This window comes from Lutra lutra, chromosome 9 (genome assembly GCF_902655055.1).
Source record: "Lutra lutra chromosome 9, mLutLut1.2, whole genome shotgun sequence".
NCBI lineage: Eukaryota > Metazoa > Chordata > Mammalia > Carnivora > Mustelidae > Lutra > Lutra lutra.
In genome coordinates this window covers 74960166-74979401 of record NC_062286.1, presented here as the reverse complement: position 1 = coordinate 74979401, position 19236 = coordinate 74960166, and the positions used below count along the sequence as shown (strand labels likewise).

Here is a 19236-nt window from a genome sequence, read left to right as displayed (position 1 = left end):
TTGTCATTCTTCTTGTGTTCCAGACCTTCCATCTAGGACAATTTTCCTTTGGAATCTGCTTTGGGAGGGTCTGCTGAGGACAGATTCAGTTTCTGTTTGTCTGAAAATGGCTTTATACCTCCTTCATGCCTAAAATATATTTTTTCTAGGTATAACTTTCTAGGTTGGCAGTTATTTTTTTCTAAGTTATTCTTTCAATAATACTGAAAGATTATTTCATTGTTTGGCGGTTTCCATTGTGCAGTAGAGAAGTCAGCTGTCAGCTTCTGCTCCTTTGAAGCTTTTTTTCCAGAATGATTTTTCATTTTGTCTTTGATTTTCTACATTTTCACTGTATATGGATTTCCTTTTATTTATCCCTCTTGGGGTTCATTTGATTTCTTAAATCTGTAGGTCGGGTCATCATTTTAAAAAATCTGTTCCAGAAGATTCCCTGCTATTCTCTCCTCCCTTGAGACTATGCTCATGTGTATGTTCTACTCTTTCACTTATTTTTGTGCCTCTTATACTCTTCTGTACCTCCCATCATTTTACCATTCAGTGCTACATTCTGTATACCTTCTTGTGATTGGTCTATCTTGAGCTGATAGATTCTGCTGTTAAACTCATCCACTGTAACAGTTCTAAAAAAGCCATTTGCTGGTTTTCAAATCTGGTATGTCATTTCTTAAAAAGTTATTTTAGAATTTATACAGTAAAGCCAGACTGCCTGTGTGGCTCAGTCAGTTGAGCGTCTCTTGATTTAGGCTGAGGTCATGATCTCAGGTTCGTGAGTTTGAGCCCCATGTTGCGCAACGTGCTAGGTGTGGAGCCTGCTTGGGATTCTTTCTCTCCCTCTCTCTCTTTCTGTCTCTTAAAAAAAATTACATATAGAGGACATATAGAGCTGCATAATTACCTCAAGATATAAAACTTTACCACAACTCTTCATACTGTCCTTCTGTAGCCAAACCCGTCCCCTAGCTTTAACCCCTAGAAACCACTGATAGCTTTTCCGTTCCTATAGTTGTACCTTTTCCAGAATGTCATATAGATGGATTCATATAGTATGTATCCTTTAATTCTGGGTTCTTCTTCTCAGCACTACACATTAGAGACTCACCCATGCGGTTACATCCATCAGTAGTTTGTTCCTTATTACTGCCAAGTACATTGTAGGGAAAGACCACTTTATTTAAACATTGAGCAAACTGAAGGACATCTGGATTCGTTTCAGTTTTTGGCAATTATGAATAAAGTTGTTATAGGTTTCCTTTTTTTTTTTTTGAGAGAGAGAGAAAGAGAGACTACGAGTGAGGGGATGGGGAGAGGGGAAGAAGGAGAGGGAGAGAGAGAATCTCAAGCAAACTCCACTCTGAGCCAAGCCGGACACTGGGGCTCGTTCTCACCACCCTGAGATCATGACTGGAGTTGAAATCAAGACTCGGAGGCTTAACCAACTGAGCCACCCAGGCGCCTCTTGTTAAAGTTTTCTGTGTAGACGTAAGTTTTCATTTCTCTTAGGTAAATACCTAAGAGCAGGACTGCTGGGTCGCAGACTAAAGGTATATTTAATTTGACAAGAAAATGCTGAAATATTTTTGAAAGCGGCTGTACCATTCTGCATTTCCATCAGCAATATGAGGATTCCAATTGCCCTGCATCCTCCCAGCACCTGCTGAGGTCAGCAGCGGTGTTGTTTCTGTTCCGCTATTCTAACAGGTGTACAGTAATATAGTAGTTTCGACTTGCATTAACTAAAAGTTGAGCACTTTTTCATGAGCTTATTTGCCATCTGTGTATCTTCTGGGGTAAAGCATCTTTTAGAACCTTTGCCTATTTTTTGAGTTGTTTGTTTTCCTACTATTGAATTTTGAGAGTTCTAAACACAAGTCCCTTGTCAAGGATGACTTACAAATATCACCTCCCAGGCTGTGACTTGTCTTTTCATTTTCTTAACAGGGTCTTTCACAGAGAAAAATTTTAAATTTTAATGAAGTCTAAGTTAGGGATGGAGGGGTCCTATCTAAGAATTCTATGTAATTCTAGGTCACATACATTTTCTATGTTTTCTTTGAAAGGTTTCATAGTGTTACATTTATGCCTATGATATAATTTAAGTGTAGGTCGAAGTTCCTTTTTTTTTTATTTCCATCAGGATGTTTAATTTCTTCTAGCACCCTTTGTTGAAAAGACAACCCTCTCTCCACTGAATCAGTGCTCCATCTTTGTCAAAGACCACTTGACCATATTTGCACGGATGGGTCTGTTTTTGGCCTGTGCTCTATCTGTACGTATGCATCCTTTTGTCAGTACTGCACTTGGCTTCATTATTGCAGCTTTACAGTAAGTCTTGAAATCAGGAAATAGGAGTTCTCCAATTTTGTTCTTTGTCCAAATTGTTTTCACTATTCTAGTTCTCTTGCTGTTTCATGTAAATTTTGGAATCAGCTTGTCAATGCTGGAAAAATATCCCGCTGGGATTTTGATTGTTTCATTTTATTCCTCCTCCTCCTTCCCATCCCTGTCAGGTTATTTCAAAGCAAATCCTCCCAGATACTATGATCACTTCATCCAATGGATCTGGCTTCTTCCTAAATAAAAAAATCTTTGACTCGTCATGGAAATCAAATAAAAGATCCCTGGTCAACACGCTTGCTACAGGATACTGAACCGTGTCCAGCCTTCCCCAGCGGATGTATAAACAGACTCCTCACCTCTACAGGTACAAATGCACCATTCTGAAGCTCAGTTTGGGGGAGAACTGACATTGTAGCAACACTGAGTCTTCCAATCCATAAATGTAGTTTTAGTCCATTCAGACTTCTATAATAAAGTACCATGGACTGGGTAGCTTATAAGTGACAGAAATTCATTTCTCGCTGCTCTGGAGATGAGAAGCTTGCAATCAGGGAACCAGCATGGTGGGGCTCATTGGGAGCCCCCTCATGGGCTGGTTGACTGCAAATTTTTGCTGTGCCCTCACGTGGCAGAAAGAAAGCAAGTAGCTCCCTGGCCCCTTCTGATAAAGGCACTAATTCCATTCCTGAGAGCTCCACGCTCATGACCTACCTGCCAGAGGCTCCACCTCCTAATATCATCACATGGAGGACTTTAACATATGAGCTTTGGGGGGGAAATCAGATATTCAGTTCATAACGCTTAATATGCCACTCCATGTATTTAGGTCTTTGCTGATTTAAGCAACTCCTTTTTGTATTTTTGTATTTTTCAGTATGTAGAGCCTGCATACATTTGGTTAGATATATACCAAAATATTTTATTTTGTAAATGATTGTATTGTAAATGATACTTTTGAAAATTTAGTTTTTCAATCATTCATTGCTAGTTACAGAGAAATACAATTGATATTTGTATTTTGACCTGGCATCTTAACAGTCTTGCTAAACTTGAGAGATCTAAGTACTTTTTGACATTTTATATAATCATGTCATCTGCAAATAAAGATAGTTTTATTTCTTCCTTTCACGTGTATCCCTTTTATTTCTCTCTCTTGCCTTTGAGCACTGGCTATGACACCTTTTACAGTTTCTGGTTCCTTCCAGATACTTTTAAACTTTTTAAAAAATTGTCTTCGAACATACTGTGCACAACTGTTTAATAGAACATACTTGATAGTTCTGATACTTGATGCTTTTGAGTATCTGCTTCTCTTGTTTCTGCTGTATATGGGTTTGCTAGGGCTGCTGGAACAGTACCACGAACCAAGCAGCTTCAATGGCAGAGTTGCTCTGGAGTCTCAGTTCTGGAGGCTAGAAGTCTGAGGTCAAGGTGTTTTTGGCAGTTTACTTCCTTCGAGTCACTGTGACAGGGGAATCTGTTCCATCTCCTCTGACTTCTGGTGGTTTGCTGGGAACTGGTGGCATTCCTTGGTGTGTAGATGCCATCACCCTGATCTGACTTCGTCTTCACACGGTGTTCTCCCTGTGTGTGTCTGTGTCCATATTTTCCCTTTTTATAAGGGCATCAGTCATAGTAGATTAGGGGTCTACCATCCTCCAGTATGACCTTCTCTTAACTAATTACATCTTCAATGACCCAGTAATGGCATGTTTTGAGACACTAGGGGTTAGGACTTCAAACTATAACTTCTGGGGAGACATAATTGAACCCATAATGTGTCAGTTCTCATTCATGGTGCCCTACTGCTTTATATGCTTGATCATCACTGACTGTATGTTTGTCATGGAGCTGAAAACATTTTCTTTAACAATTTGAAGTCTAGATAGAAGGCACCTTTCTTCAGAGAAGATGCTTGATTCTATAAGGTACCTATGGTCATATCCAGCCCAAGAATACTATTAGCCAAGTTCAAGGGCTGAGATTCTCTAAATTACCCAAGTGATGAAAACTCAAGCTACAAATCTATAAAGGGTTGACTTACCCCTGGTTCACACTTACTCAGATTTTATTGCTCCTTGGGCTCACAACTTATTTTCAGGAGGGTCGACTCATAGACAGCCCACCTGGAATGGACCTGTACTTTGATATCTGACCCATTGCCTCATCTACCACTCCATGAAGATGTGAAAATGAAATTTCAAAACTTCCAAGATTGGTAAATGATCTGAAAGCAAAAGTGGCTTCTATGCTCATTTATCTCTCTGGATTACCATTTCTTTTTCAATTCTGACCTTCTTATTTCTTACTTTTAAAAAGGTTTTTCTTATCTAGAATTTTAAAATCATTTTATTTTTCTTCATCAAGATAAGTGTACTTTTTCATCCCCATCCCCTATTTCCCCCACCCACCAGCCACCTCCCCTCTGGCACCCATCAGTTTATTTTCTATAGTTAAGAGTCTGTTTCTTGGTCTGTTTCCCTTTCTCTCTTGCCCTCCCCTTGCTTGTTTTGTTTCTTTAAGAAATAAGTGAGATCATATGGTATTTGACTTTCTCTGATTGATTTATTTTGCTTAGCATTATACTTTCTAGCTCTATCCATGTTGCTGCAAATGGCAAAATTTCATTCCTTTTTATGACTAATATTCCTGTGTGTGTGTGCACGCACGCACGCACGTGTGTGTGCATTTATGTACACATCTTTTTTTTTATTTATTTTTTATTTTTATTTTTTATAAACATATAATTTTATCCCCAGGAGTACAGGTCTGTGAATCAGCAGGTTTACACACTTCAGAGCACTCACCCTAGCACATACCCTCCCCAATGTCCATAACCCCACCCCCCTCTCCCAACCCCCCTCCCCCCAGCAACCCTCAGTTTGTTTTGTGAGACTACGAGTCACTTATGGTTTGTCTCCCTCCCAATCCCATCTTGTTTCATTTATTCTTCTCCTACCCCCTTAACCCCCCATGTTGCATCTCCACTTCCTCATATCAGGGAGATCATATGATAGTTGTCTTTCTCCAACTGACTTACTTCGCTAAGCGTGATACCCTCTAGCTTCATCCACATCGTCGCAAATGGCAAGATTTCATTTCTTTTGATGGCTGCATAGTATTCCATTGTGTATATATACCACATCTTCTTTATTCATTCATCTGTTGATGGACATCTAGGTTCTTTCCATAGTTTGGCTATTGTGGACATTGCTGCTATAAACATTCGGGTGGACGTGCCCCTTCGGATCACTACATTTGTATCTTTAGGGTACATACCCAGTAGTGCAATTGCTGGGTCATAGGGTAGTTCTATTTTCAACATTTTGAGGAACCTCCATGCTGTTTTCCAGAGTGGTTGCACCAGCTTGCATTCCCACCAACAGTGTAGGAGGGTTCCCCTTTCTCCACATCCTCGCCAGCATCTGTCATTTCCTGACTTGTTAATTTTAGCCATTCCGACTGGTGTACACCACATCTTCTTTATCCATTCATCAACTGATGGACACTTGGGCTGTTTCCAAAGTTTGGCTATTGCAAATAATGCCACAATAAACATAGAGGTGCATGTATCCCTTTGAGTTAATGTTTTTGTATTTGGGGATAAATACCAGTAGTGTGATTCCTGGATCACAGGGTAGTTCTATTTTCAATTTTTTGAGGAACCTCTATACTGTTTTCCACAGTGGCTATACTAGTTTGCATTCCTACCAACAGTGCACAAGGGCTCCTTTTTCTCTAAATCCTCACTGACACTTGTTGTTTCTTATGGTTTTGATTTTAGCCATTCTGACAGGTATGAGGTGATATTTCATTATAGTTTTGATCTGCATTTTCCTGATGATAAGTTATGTTTAGCATCTTTTGATGTATCTGTTGGCCATCTAGATGTCTTCTTTGAACAGAAGTTCAAAATCAGATATCATGTCTTCTGCCCATTTTTAACTGGATTATTTGTTTTTTGGGGGTAATGAGTTGTATTAGTTCTTTATATATTTTAGATACTAACCCCTACTGGATATATCATTTACAAATATCTTCTCCCATTCAGTAGGTTGTCTTTTAGTTTTGTTGATTGTTTCCTTTGCTATGCAAAAGCTTTTTATTTTGATGAAGTCTCAACAGTTTATTTTTGCTTTTATTTTCCTTGCCCATGTATCTAGAAAAATGTTGCTATGGCCAATGTCAAAGAGATTACTGCCTGTGCTCTGTTTTAGGATTTTTATGGTTTCAGGTCTTACATTTTCTTCATTTCCAGTTTATTTTTATATGGTAAAAGAAAGTGGTCTAGTTTCATTCTTTTGCATGTGGCTGTCCACTTTTCCCAACACCATTTGTTGACACTTCTCTAGAATTTTAAATTTTAGCGAAGGGGTTGATGTGAATAATTTTGTTCACTTATTTGGAAAAAAGAATACTTAGTATCTCTTTTTCTTTTTAAAAACTGATTCCTCGTGGTAACCTCTATAAATATCCAAAACTAGTGATCATGGAGGCTGTTTCTTACTAAGGAAATACTTCTTCAAAGAATATTTTCTTGTTTAATTAATAATTCAATACCCTGGAATATGAGAAGTTGTGAATTCCATTTTCTCTTACATTTAATTTTTAAAACCTCACCTTGTATTTAGGCCTATTTGGTTCTATCAATATGTGACAGAGGAAAAGTAGTTCTAATACAGGATAATAAGGAAAATCTGTCTATACTATATGAAATAGAATCTTTAATGAAATTTTAATATCTGAAGCTAAAGGTTAGCATGTAGGATTTAGTACTAATGGAAGTTGTTCCTCCCGGACTATATCAAAGAAAATCATTACTAGCATTTTAACCTTAAACAAGACAGTGATGGAGATCTTTGTTACTGAAATAAGGGGAGTATAAATGGCTAATCTAGGAAAAAGGTATGTTGTCCAGGGATCGGTGTTTTTTAATGCCAATTTTACAACTCTATCAAGACACAAATAACAATCGACAGATAACAGTGAACCAATCACATAACTGGGCAACTCTTAGAACATGTAATGAGATGATGAGTCATGGGCCTGGAATTTAGCTCAGTAAGGGGTATAAAAAGGTCTCTAAAGGAGAATAAAAGCCATAAAAAAGAGAGATCAAAGGCTCTTTCTTGATTATATTATTTCTTCTGCATGATCAGGCCATCTCATACTTTTTCCAACCACCAGTAGATCCTCTGGATGTTCTTAGGTGATGAATGATTCCATTGCTTTCAAGTCAACCAAAGGAAGGGACAGATTTACCTCCAGGAATGAGTAAAGTGACTTTAAAAGCCCTTGTATTTGACAGGTATGAGGTGATACTCAGGGGTACTGCCCTGAGTGGCCTGAAATCATCTGGATGTGCTCTCTCATCACCATAGGAAGGGCATGGGGATATTTGAACACACTATGAACTGAACCTCCCCCTCCCCCCACCACCCTGCCACACACACAACCCCAAAGGCTTGGCTCCGTCAGCCTCTCTCCCTGGCCTGCAACCAGACATGGGCTCTTCCCAGAGAAGGAGAAATGAGGGCCTTACCTGTGCTGTCCTCCCCAAGGCCTTCTGCAGTTTCCCGAAGCTTAATATCCATCACCCTTGTGGAAATCATGTCCAGCTCACTAAAATAAGATGGAAATTCTTGTTAAAAGGGACATGCTTAACGGAAGGTAACAATGAGTGGAACGGCTTTGCTGACTGCTTTTTGCCCACAACTTCACCTGCACACACCCCAACAAAGAGAGACTCCAGGGCAGAGTACAGGGCAGCAAAGGCCAAACACTTGTCCACAGCTCAAGATTAATAGCCTCATAGGCGTTTATCTAATCACCGACCAGAGCAATTTCATGGATATCAATTAACTGGAACGAATGCTACACTAATTTACACAATACAGATTTGTTTCCTTTCTTTCAAAAATGTTTTTTTCAAAAAGTATGTTTTCCTCATGGGTGAAATAAAGGGGATTAAGAGAACACTTGTCACAATGAGCACTGAGCAATGTACAGAAATGCTGAATCATTACATTGTACGCCAAAACTGCTATCACACTGATTGTTAGTTGTACCTTGAGAAAGAAAAGGAAATTATATTTTTATCTTATTCACTGTAGAAAGTTTAGAAGGTAGACAGAATGAAAATTATCCCAAATCCCACCTTAACCAAGGGTAACCACAATTAAGGTTTTGACTTCCTTCCAATATATTTGTGTCTATGTGGATGCCCACATCTTATTAGGAAGACTGACTTCTTGATTTTCTTGTATCACATCATCAAAATTCTTCATAAGTGTTACCGTAATGGCTAAATAATATTTTGATATATAGCTGCAACATCATTAATATATAGTGAGTTCTTTTGAATTTTTATTATGAAAAATCTCAGAAAGATACAGAAATACAGAGACTGTATAATGAACCTAACATATTGTCACTCTTGTTTCATTTTTATACCTTCTTCCTCCCACTCCCACAAGGTTATTTCAAAGCAAATCATCCCAGATATTATTATCATTTCATCCATACAGTCTCACGGTTTCTTCCTAAATTAAAAAGCCCTGACTCTTTGTGGAAGTCAATTCAAGCTGTGTCCCTGCCTTCCATGGTTGCCTTTAAAACAGTGTCTTCTACTCCATACATACTAACTCACCATTTATATGGAAAGCTGTTTATTACCAGCACTTACTATGAATCCTCAGACTTCATAAGCGGCTCAAACACCCAATTAGCCAACTAATATTTACCACTTGTACACAGCACATAATGGGAAATAATGGGAGAATTACAAAGAAAATATTTAACAAAGGAAAGGAGTTGTTGGTCTTTGCCAGAGTTGGGTCTAACATTTAGGTTTTTAATATTAATGTCAAAATGTCCATCTTCTACTTAGCTAATTCCCGAAAAGGTGAACAAAGTTTTACTGATTTTGTTTCTCCAATGTGCATATAATTTGGCTTCATAAAAATGTCTGGTCAACAGAACGAAGGAGAAAAAACCCACATGATCATCTCAAATGATGTGGGAAAAAATGGCTGACAAAATTCAATACACTTACATGGTAAAAACACTAAATAAGAATAGGAATAGAAGGAAATTCAACATAATAAAGGCCACATCTGACAAACCCAGAGCAAACATCATCCTCAACAGTGAAAAACTGAAAGCTTTTCCTCTAAGATCAGGAACAAGACAAGGGGGACTGATTTCACCACTTCTATTCAATAGAGTATTAGAAGTCCTAGTCAGAGAAAATTAGGCAAGAAAAAGAAGTAGGGGACACCCAAACTGAAAAGGAAGAAGTCAAGGTATTTCTGTTTGCAGATGACATGATCTTATATGTAGAAAACTATAAAGATCCCCCCAACACAAAAAACTGTTAGAACAAATCAATGAAGTCAGCAAAGTTGCAGGACACAAAATGAACACATGAAAATTAGTTGTTTCTATACATGGACAATGAACAATCTGAAAAGGAAAATAAGAAAAACGCTTCCATTTCTAACAGCATCAAAAAGAATAAAATACTGAGAAATAAATTTTACCAAGGAGGTGAAAGACATGTATACTGAAAACTATAAAATGTTGCTGAAAAAATTTAAAGAAGATACCAAAAAATGGAAAGAGATCTCATGTTCATGGACTGAAAAAGGCTTATCGTTATTTCCCCAAAGCAATGTACAGACGCAATCCCTGTCAAATTCCCTGAGCCCATAGTGTCCTGATATTCTATGAAACTGTGGTGGGGGTAGGGGGATGTGGTACCAGGGCATTTATATGGAAATAAAGAGGGAGCAAAGAAGGAAAAGCAGGAAAATGTAAGAAGCAAAGAGAATCAAAATTGTAAGGATTGGTTAAAAGTAACCGACTATTTCCCTGGGTATCATCCTTAAGGCTGCTGCTGAACTAGAAAGTCCAAGGGCAAGAGCTTTCTACTGCTTGAGCCACAACAATTACAATGAACTCTTAAGCACGCAGTGTATCATCTGAACTACCTCCTTTAATCCCCAGGAATCTTTAGTATTCACATTTTGGGACCGAGAATATATATTAAATAAGTATATTAACTGGCTCAAAGTAGCAAAGCAGAGACACCAACCTGCATATTCATGCTGACCATATATCTAGCAAGAGTGGGCGCTTTGGCCTGGGACACAGTGTGGATGAGACTGACATGCTACCTGCCTCTTGCAGGTGCTGACCCAGTGAAGGCGAGAGTCCTGAGCTATCATCAGAGAGGCTTCAGGGAAGCTAGGAAATCCAAAGGATATGCACCTCCTACTGAAACCACTCTGTCTGTCAAACAGCTCTGTGCAGAAACATGCCTACACCCAGAGGCCAGAGGCCCCAGGAGACCAGCCCCTGGGTTTGCCAGAGCATCTCAGTTTAGGGTGAAGGGGTTTGAGGCTGTCATTCTATATCTGTTATCACCCTGGAGGAGTCATGATCATGCAGGTCTACGTGGGAGAGTGCATGCACAAGCCCCAGGGGCTGGGGTATAGAAGGGCACTGCATCCCACCGAGGGTGGAGCAGGTCTGGATGCTCACACTGGCTTCCGCCTGGCTTGAAGTGAAGTCATGTGGTGAAGTCACACATGGCAGCAGGTTCAGGAGCTGGTGGGATGCCCAAGAGAACAGCCCAGTCTTCAACTTGCTGTAAGGCACATCCTGGTGGGGCCGGATGCAGGGAGCACCACCAGATGCCAAGGCTGTTAATGGACTCACACACAGAGGCAAAGATCACCCCACAGATGAAGAGATTACATGAGAATCAGGCTCAGCTTACAAGGGAAGTTTTAGAACCTGCTTATATTTTCTGTTCCAAGCATCTTTATACCAAGAAGAGTGTAATATGGTGCAGAGGAAAAGGGCAAAGACTGGGACATCAGGCAGTCCAGGGGTTGAAACCTCACCCCACCACACACCCGTGCTGAGCCTCAGTTTCTCCATATATGAAATGGGGATAAAAGAAAACTTTAATTAAATGGACTGCAAACACAGCGCGCACAAGCACTTGCTGAGAACAGCTGTCAGTTTCTGCAGCTTGTTGCCTACCTCATACTAATGCATGTTTTTGCCTAAACGTCAACAAAAGCATGCACAACCAGCATGTCCTGGTAGCGGGGGAATTTGAATCTATCTCATGAAGACAGTCTGCTTGTGCAAGAGGCTCATGTTAGAGCCAGTGTTACCCAAGATCAACATCTGGATTCCCAGAGGACCCCGGTGCTTTCCGATGCCCTGCAACCTGAAGGACCTTCTTGAGCAAGGAGAACCACCACTGCCAGGTAACTGGTGAGAACACACTCCAGGCCACAGCGGAATGTCTACCCCTTGGGACTGTGGAGTGTGCACATGGAGGACCTTCCTCTTCACTCAGACACCCCAAGGGGTAATACTCCAGAGCTGTTATGACGGAATGTCTTCTCTACTGGGCCCAAAGGCTTGCCTTTCTAGACACATGTTCTCCTACTCCTAGTAAAATTCAAGGACATGCCAGAAGAAAGAAAACCATAATAAGAAAGGTAATGTGGCAAACACCCTATAATTTCCAGCACCCCTTTTGCTTGAACTCCAAGTTCACCTCAGGCCACCTCAGGCCTACCAGCTTTCTGCCCTTTAGCACCATCCCCAACCCCTGTTGTTCTGACAGCTCTAGTCCAGGGAAAGGAAAACTTATTCTTCAAACCTAGACCTAAGTGGATCTCTTCAGGGGTTCTCACTGATTTAAAAGGGGACTAAGCCTCCAGCCCCCTCTGTAGTTCACAGCACTCATCAGTGTGATGAGTAGTAGGGGCACCTACAGAATCCAGGGGAGTCCTGCATCTAATGAAGCCTCCCTGGGTGGGGGGCTGCCCCACTCCCTCTCTCTGAACCCTAACTGTAATCACAGGCTCATGGCAAAATTTCATCATTAGTTGTAGCTTATATTAAAAAATTCTACAAAACTTCATTCATGTGAAGATTGAGAATAGTTTTAATAAGGTATTTTACAGGTTCTAATCCATTATATTTACCTACACAAGGCAAAGAAAAATATCTGTAAACTGACTGCATAACCTGAGCACATAATTACGTACGAAAGCCTTGGTGTTCATCCCTACAGACCTGCCAATCCCATCACACCCTCCAGGCCATGTTCAGATCCCTGTGGTATTCGTTCTCAGACCTTGTACCTTCTTTCACAATGCCCACCAATGCTGTTAGTAACTTGTTTATAAGATGTCTGCCTAACATTCCCCTCCCTTTCAAGATGGCGAGCTTGGCAGGATGAGCTCTGTGCCAGTTACATCCATTGCTCTCCTACCAGCACCTAGGACAGTGCCTGCAGCAAGGAATGGAACACAACGCAGGACCAAGACAGCTGACAAAATGAGAGACGTTTCTGCAGATGACTGACAGATGTACCAAGAGAATGAAAAACGGTAAATCATCCAGTTCCAGAAATGGATCTATTCTTACAATCTGATTTAAGACTGGGGAAATCCAGTCTTGGAAACTGATACCTGACTTTGTAAAAAATAAAGAGTCCTTATCATGACCCTTCTCAATGGAAACTGAGGGAGGACTGAAGGAAGCTATATTTTCTTTACAAAGCAATACAACTTTGAAAAGATTAAAAAGAGAGGTAAATTTGGCCCAGGTGAAGGTATTTCAGTGAGGCCAAATCTAGGTGTGCTTCTCTTGTGCTTCTTCCAGTACCTGTGGCTACTTGGTATAGTCATGAGTCCTGGAGAAAGCTGACTCTACCTTTGCCCGTGTGGCTATACCTGAGATTCTCAAGGTGAGTGATGACAATTACAATTAACTTTTAAGAAAATTACAAACCAGTGATCACAGAACCACAAATGCAGTTTATGTTTAAAAATAAGTCAAGAACACCTGGACGGCTCAGTCAGTGAAGTGTCTGCCTTCGGCTCAGGTCGTGGTCTTGGGGTCCTGGAATCAAATCCCACAGCAGGCTCTCTGCTCAGTGGGGAGTCTGCTTCTTCCTCTCACTCTTCTTCTGTGCTCTCCACCCCACCTCAAATAAATAAATAAAATCTTAAAAAAAATAAAAGTAAATCAAAATGAATCTGAATACCAATGCTCATGTGCCAGATCATCTGAAAAATCTTAGAACCATTCCCAAATACCTGTCTTGAAAACGTCATCTGATCACTGAGATCTTTTGCTTTCCAGTGTCCTGCAAATGGGAGAACATGGACAGAAAAGTCAGAGTCTCAGAGCTAGTGCTTCTTCCCAGATGACGCAAAAACTGACAAATACAAAATGCAACAATAGCTGAAGATTTCAACACCCTACTCTCAATAAGTGATAGAACTGAGCAGAATATCAACAATGATACAAAAGATTTGAAGAACACCATTAACTAACTGGATCTAATAGAAATCTATAGATTTCCACCCAACAGAACGAATAGCCTTCTCAAGTGCACATGAGAGATTCTACAGAATAGACCACAACTAGACCATAAAACAAGCCCGGATAGATTTAAAAGGCTTGAAATTACAGAAAGTATGTTTTCTGACTACCATGGAAGGAAATTAGAAATAAATAAGAGAAGGAGATTTGGGAAAGTCACAAATATGTGGAAATTAAATACTATGCTCCTAAATAACCAATGAAATAGCTGTATTAATGTCAGAGAAAAACAGATTTTAAGAGAAAACTGTTACCAGAGATAAACAGAGTCTTTCTGTAATGGTAAATTGGTAAATCCATCAGGAAGATAGAACACTTATAAACAGGTATGTACTTAAAATCAGAGCCTCAATACACATGAAGCAAAAATTGATAAAATGGAGAAAGGCAATTCAATAATAATTGTGGCAACTTTAATAATTGGGGACCTCACTTTCAAAAATGGATAGAACAAATAGGCAGAAACTCAACAATGATGTAAAGGACTTGAGCAAGTCTGTAAATCAATTACAATATATTTATATATGTACCACTCCATTCAACAACAAAATACATAGTTGCCTTCCCTGCTATAGAACATTATCCATGACACCATATGGCAGGCCATAAAGTAAGACTCAATAAATTTAGAATGAGTTAATTCAAATAAAATGCACTCTTTAATCATAAAGGAAGTAAGTTAAAAATCAAAAGTAGAATTTGGAGAAATTTACAAATACACAGAAATTATACAATGTACTGCTAAATAACCAATCAAGTCAAAGAAGAAATAACAAGTGATAACATACTTTGAGATGAGTAAAAAAACACAACCTATCAAGACATGTGAGATATAACTAAAACACTGCCTAAAAGAACTTACACCTATAAACACCCACATAAAGAAGATCTTAAACCAATATCATAGCTTTCCACTATATGAAACTAGAAAAAGAGAAAACTAAACTGAAAGAAAGCAGAAGAAGGAACATAATAAACATTAAAGCAAAAATTAATGAAATACAGAATAGGAAAACATTTTGAAAAATCAATGAAACAAAAGTTGATTCTTTTAAAAAGATCAACAAAATTGACAGAACTTCAGCTAAATAAAAGGAGAGAAGATTCAAATTATTAAAATAAAAAATGAAAGAGCATTACTACCAGTCTTAGAGAAATAAGAAGGATAAAAAAAGAACATTATGAATAATTATATTTCAAAAAATAGATAGCTTAGATGAAATGGACAAATTCCTAGAAAGACCAAGCCACTGAATTTAAATCAACAAGACATAGAAAATCTGACTACATTTACAATAAGTAAAAGGGCTGAATTAGTCACTTAAAATTTCACACAAACAAAAGCCCAGGCCCAGTTATATTTACTGTTGCATCCTATCAAACATTTATAAAAGAATTAATAGCAAACTTTCCCTTTCCAAATTGTTCTTCAAAAAATAAAAAATGGTAACAACTCCCAACTCAGTCTATGAGGCCAATATTATCCTGAAAGTCAAACCAGACAAAGACTCACAATAGAAGAAAACTATAGACTGACATCACTTAGGAATATAAACACAAAAATTCCCAAGACAATACTAGCTAATCACATCCAGAAAATGTAAAAGTGAGATTTATGCAAGGAATGTGGGCTGGTTTACTATATAAAAATCAACTAATTTAATGACTGATCCCTTGGCACAGAGAGAGCCTACAGCAATTGAAAAAATAAAAACAAACCCCAGCATATCCCGAGTAAGAGAGAAAATCTGATTTCTGGAGTTATCACATTATTAGAATCAAATGTCCAGTTTTGAATCTATCCCTAAAAAAAGGCCCAAGGCAGATCTACTGGACAAAGACCTTAAAACAAGTATCTAAAGAACTAAAGAAAGATGTGGAGAAAGTCAATAAAGCAATGTATGAACCAAATGGAAATGTTAATAAAGGAGAAAAGCTAAAAAGAAACAAAAATAAATTCTGGAGCTGAGAAGTACATTAATTGAAAGAGTCATTAGGATTCAAAGGCAGGATTCAGCAGGCAGAAGAAAGAATTGGAAAACTTGGAGGCAGGTCAATGGAAATTACTGAGTTTGAGGAACAGAAAGAGAAAAGACTGAAGTAAAATGAACAAAGCATAAGGGCACCACCAAGTAAACAAACCTAGGCATTGTGAGAGTCCCAGAAGGAGAAAGAAAAAAAGCAGAGAGAATATCTGAAGAAATAGTGACCCTAAAGTTCCCAAATTTGATGAAAGACATGAATATAAACATTCAAGGAGTCAATGAACTCCAAACAGGATGAAATACCCACACCGAGATACATTATAACCAAACTGTTGAAGTCCAAAGATAAAAAGAATCACAGAAGCAGCAAGTCATCACATGCACTAGATCCCCAATAAAGCAGATTTCTCTCAGAGAGTCTAGAAGGCAGAAGGCAGTGGGCTGATATAGTCAATGTGCTAAAAAGAAAAATGTCAACCAAGAACATTGTATGTGGCAAAGTTGCCCTTCAAAAGGGAAGGATAAATTAAGATATCTCCAGATAAACAAAACCTGAGTTCATTACCACTAGCTCTGGCCTGCAAGAAATATTTGTTCAAGGGTATCCTGCAGGGTGAATGAAAGGGCGCTAGACAGTAATTTGAAGCCATATGAAGAAATATCTTAGTAAAGGTAAACACATGGGCACATGGGTTTATAACTCCACTTTTTATTTTCTATGTGACTTAAGAGACCAATACCTTTCTTTTTTACGGGGAGATAAAGGTTTGTTTTATTGAATGACTGATCTATGTAAATGCCGAGGCCACTACGTATAGACAAAAGAGGGGGAACTTTGGTTCTTGGCCTCTTCCTCCTTGGACAGAGTCATAATTTCCTCCTTCTTGGCCTGGAGCCACTCTTCAAGGCACTTAGGTACTTTCTTAGTCTTAGACTTGCAGGCCTCAGCTCAGTCCCAGAAGCTTCTTGTCAGCCTTGTATGACTTCAGCCTATGGATGTGTTCAATGAGAATGTGTTTGTTTTTCAACATGTTACCTCCACTTTCAAGTACAGGCTGTGACACATGTGGCAGTCAGTCTTCCTAGGTTCACAGTATCTTCTAAGCAGCCAGCACATAATTCTCATCCTCCTCATCTAGGTAACCTTCCTGGTCATCTGAGTGCTGGCAGTAGCCTTTCACTCCCCCTGTGCCCATATGCCTGCTTTCCGTGGGGCCAAAGTGTTTTTCTGCCATGGACTCCAGGAATGGATAGTCACAGGCTCCCAGATGATCAGCCCATCTTTGATCAGCTTCCAGATCTGCTGATGGGAGTTGGCCCTAGTAATTACGTTGGTCTCACTGAGATCCAACCAGACCTTCTTTCTGCTACAATGGAGGACACTGGAGGTAAGCCTCTTCCAAAGCCGAGCATGGCAGCGGCCATGGTAGTGGAAAGACCGAACTCCAGTCTCATACATTTTTAATTTTATTTTTTGAGAAGAATTAATCTACTTCTTTGCTTTTTTAAAAATTCCTTTTAAGTAGGCTTCCACACCCAGCATGGGGCTTGAACTCATGACCCTAAGATCAAAAGTTGCATGCTCTACTGACTTAGTGAGGTACTATTTTTTTTTTAAGATTTTATGTTTTTATTCGAAAGAGAGTGTGTGTGCACAAGCAAGAGGAAAGGGGAAGAGAAAGGGAGAAGTAAGCTCTTCATGGAGCAGGGAGCCCAATTTAGGGCTCAATCCAGGACCTGGGATCATGACCTGAGCTGAGGGCAGACTCTTAACCGACTGAGCCATCCAGGTGCCCCACCCTAAAATGTTTCTTAAAAAGGAATTGGTAGTCGAAGAGCTTGCAATTTTGTAGCTTTGGTTTGTAATTCCTCATTTTGTTTTCTACATTACATAACAGAATGATGTATTTTTTTTAATTATTAGTTTGTGTTTTTGGACACACAATGCATAAAGATGTTATTCTGTGACATGAACAACTGAAACAGATGAAGACAGACTTGTAAGAGGACTGGGGTTTTGTGTGTTACTAAAGCTAAGACGGTATAAATCCAAATTAAAGTGTTATAACTTTAGGATGTCAAATGTTATTCCCATGGGAACCACAAAAGATGGGGCTACAGAATATGTACAAAGGGAAAGAAGAAAGGAACTGAAACATTTCACTACCAAAAAAATCAACTAAACACAAAAGAACACTGTAATGCATGAAATTAGTGATAAAAAAAATCTGTAAGATGTAGAAAAAAACAGCAAAATAACAGAAGAAAGTTTTTCCTTGTCATCCTTAAAAGGAAGGCAATTCTTAAATAAGCTACCATGTGGAGGAACCTTGACATTTTGCTAAGTGAAATAAGCCGATCATGAAAAGACAAATGCTCTATGATTCCAGTACTCAGAAGAGTCAAAATCATAGAGACAGAAAGTAGAATGGTGGTTTCTAGAGGCTGGGGAGAGCCGTAATGGGGAGCGACTGTTTAATGGGGAGTGACTGTTTAACGGGAACAGACTTTTTGTTTTGCACGGTGAAAAGCATTCTGGAGACAGACAGTGAGGATGGTTGCACGACAATATGAATGTAGTTAATAATGAACTGCACACTTAAAAATGGTTAAGATGATAAAATTTTCTGTTGTGTGTATTTTATAACCAAAAAAAATGAAAAAGAGAGCATACAAAAACTTGTTCACCAATGTTCATAGCAGCGTTATTTCTAATAACCAAAAAGTATAAATATCCCAAATGTTCATCAGTTGATGAGCAAATAAAAAAACATGGCGGCACCTGGGCTTAGTTGGTTAAAGCCTCTGCCTTCGGCTCAGGTCATGATCTCAGGGTCCTGGAATTGAGCCCCACATTGGGCTCCTTGCTCAGCAGGGAGCCTGCTGCTCCCCTGCCTGCCATTCCCCATGCTTGTGCTTGCTCTCTTTCTCTCTCTCACATTCACTTTAATAAATAAAATCTTTTTAAAAAATGTGGTATATACATATGATAGAATATTATTCAGCCATAAAAAGGAATGAAGTACTGATTCATGCTACAATTTGGATCAACTGTGAACACTACGTTGCAAAAGACCACAACCTCAATGAAATACCCAGAACGGGCAAATCCCTAGAGATGGAAAGTAGATTAGTGTTTGCCTAGGGCTGGGGGGTGGGGTGCTGGGGGAAGAGAAGTGGAGTGGGAAGAGACTGCTAGTGGGCACAAGGTTTCTTTTGGGTGAGATGAGCACGTTCTAAAGTTAGATTATGTTCATAGTTGCACACTCTATATAAATACTCCAACACCTGTTGACAGTGCACTTTAAACAGGTGAAGTTTATGGTACATAAATTATATATCAACAAAGCTCTTGGATAAAAAAAAGTGTTACCAGAAATTTAAAAAAAAAAGGGGGGGTGAGATAGCTTTTTGGAACAGAAGATGTGATACAATTTGTCTCCAGCAATCCCACACTAAAACAAATGCTAAAGGAAGAAGGATATGATCT

General features: G+C 39.1%; 1 protein-coding gene and 1 pseudogene across 8 annotated transcripts in view; both read right to left on the bottom strand.

The window, feature by feature from the left end:
- CRACDL (CRACD like) overlaps positions 1–19236 on the bottom strand; it is a 133278-nt gene that overhangs the window by 48846 nt on the left and 65196 nt on the right. For all 8 annotated transcript variants that reach the window (XM_047745737.1, XM_047745735.1, XM_047745738.1 and 5 more), the window contains one exon: positions 7883–7962. In XM_047745737.1, the coding sequence (XP_047601693.1) occupies positions 7883–7952 (70 nt within the window). In that variant the 5' untranslated portion in view covers positions 7953–7962. The remainder of the gene's footprint in view (positions 1–7882; positions 7963–19236) is intronic.
- LOC125109836 (60S ribosomal protein L19-like) lies at positions 16555–17205 on the bottom strand (annotated as a pseudogene).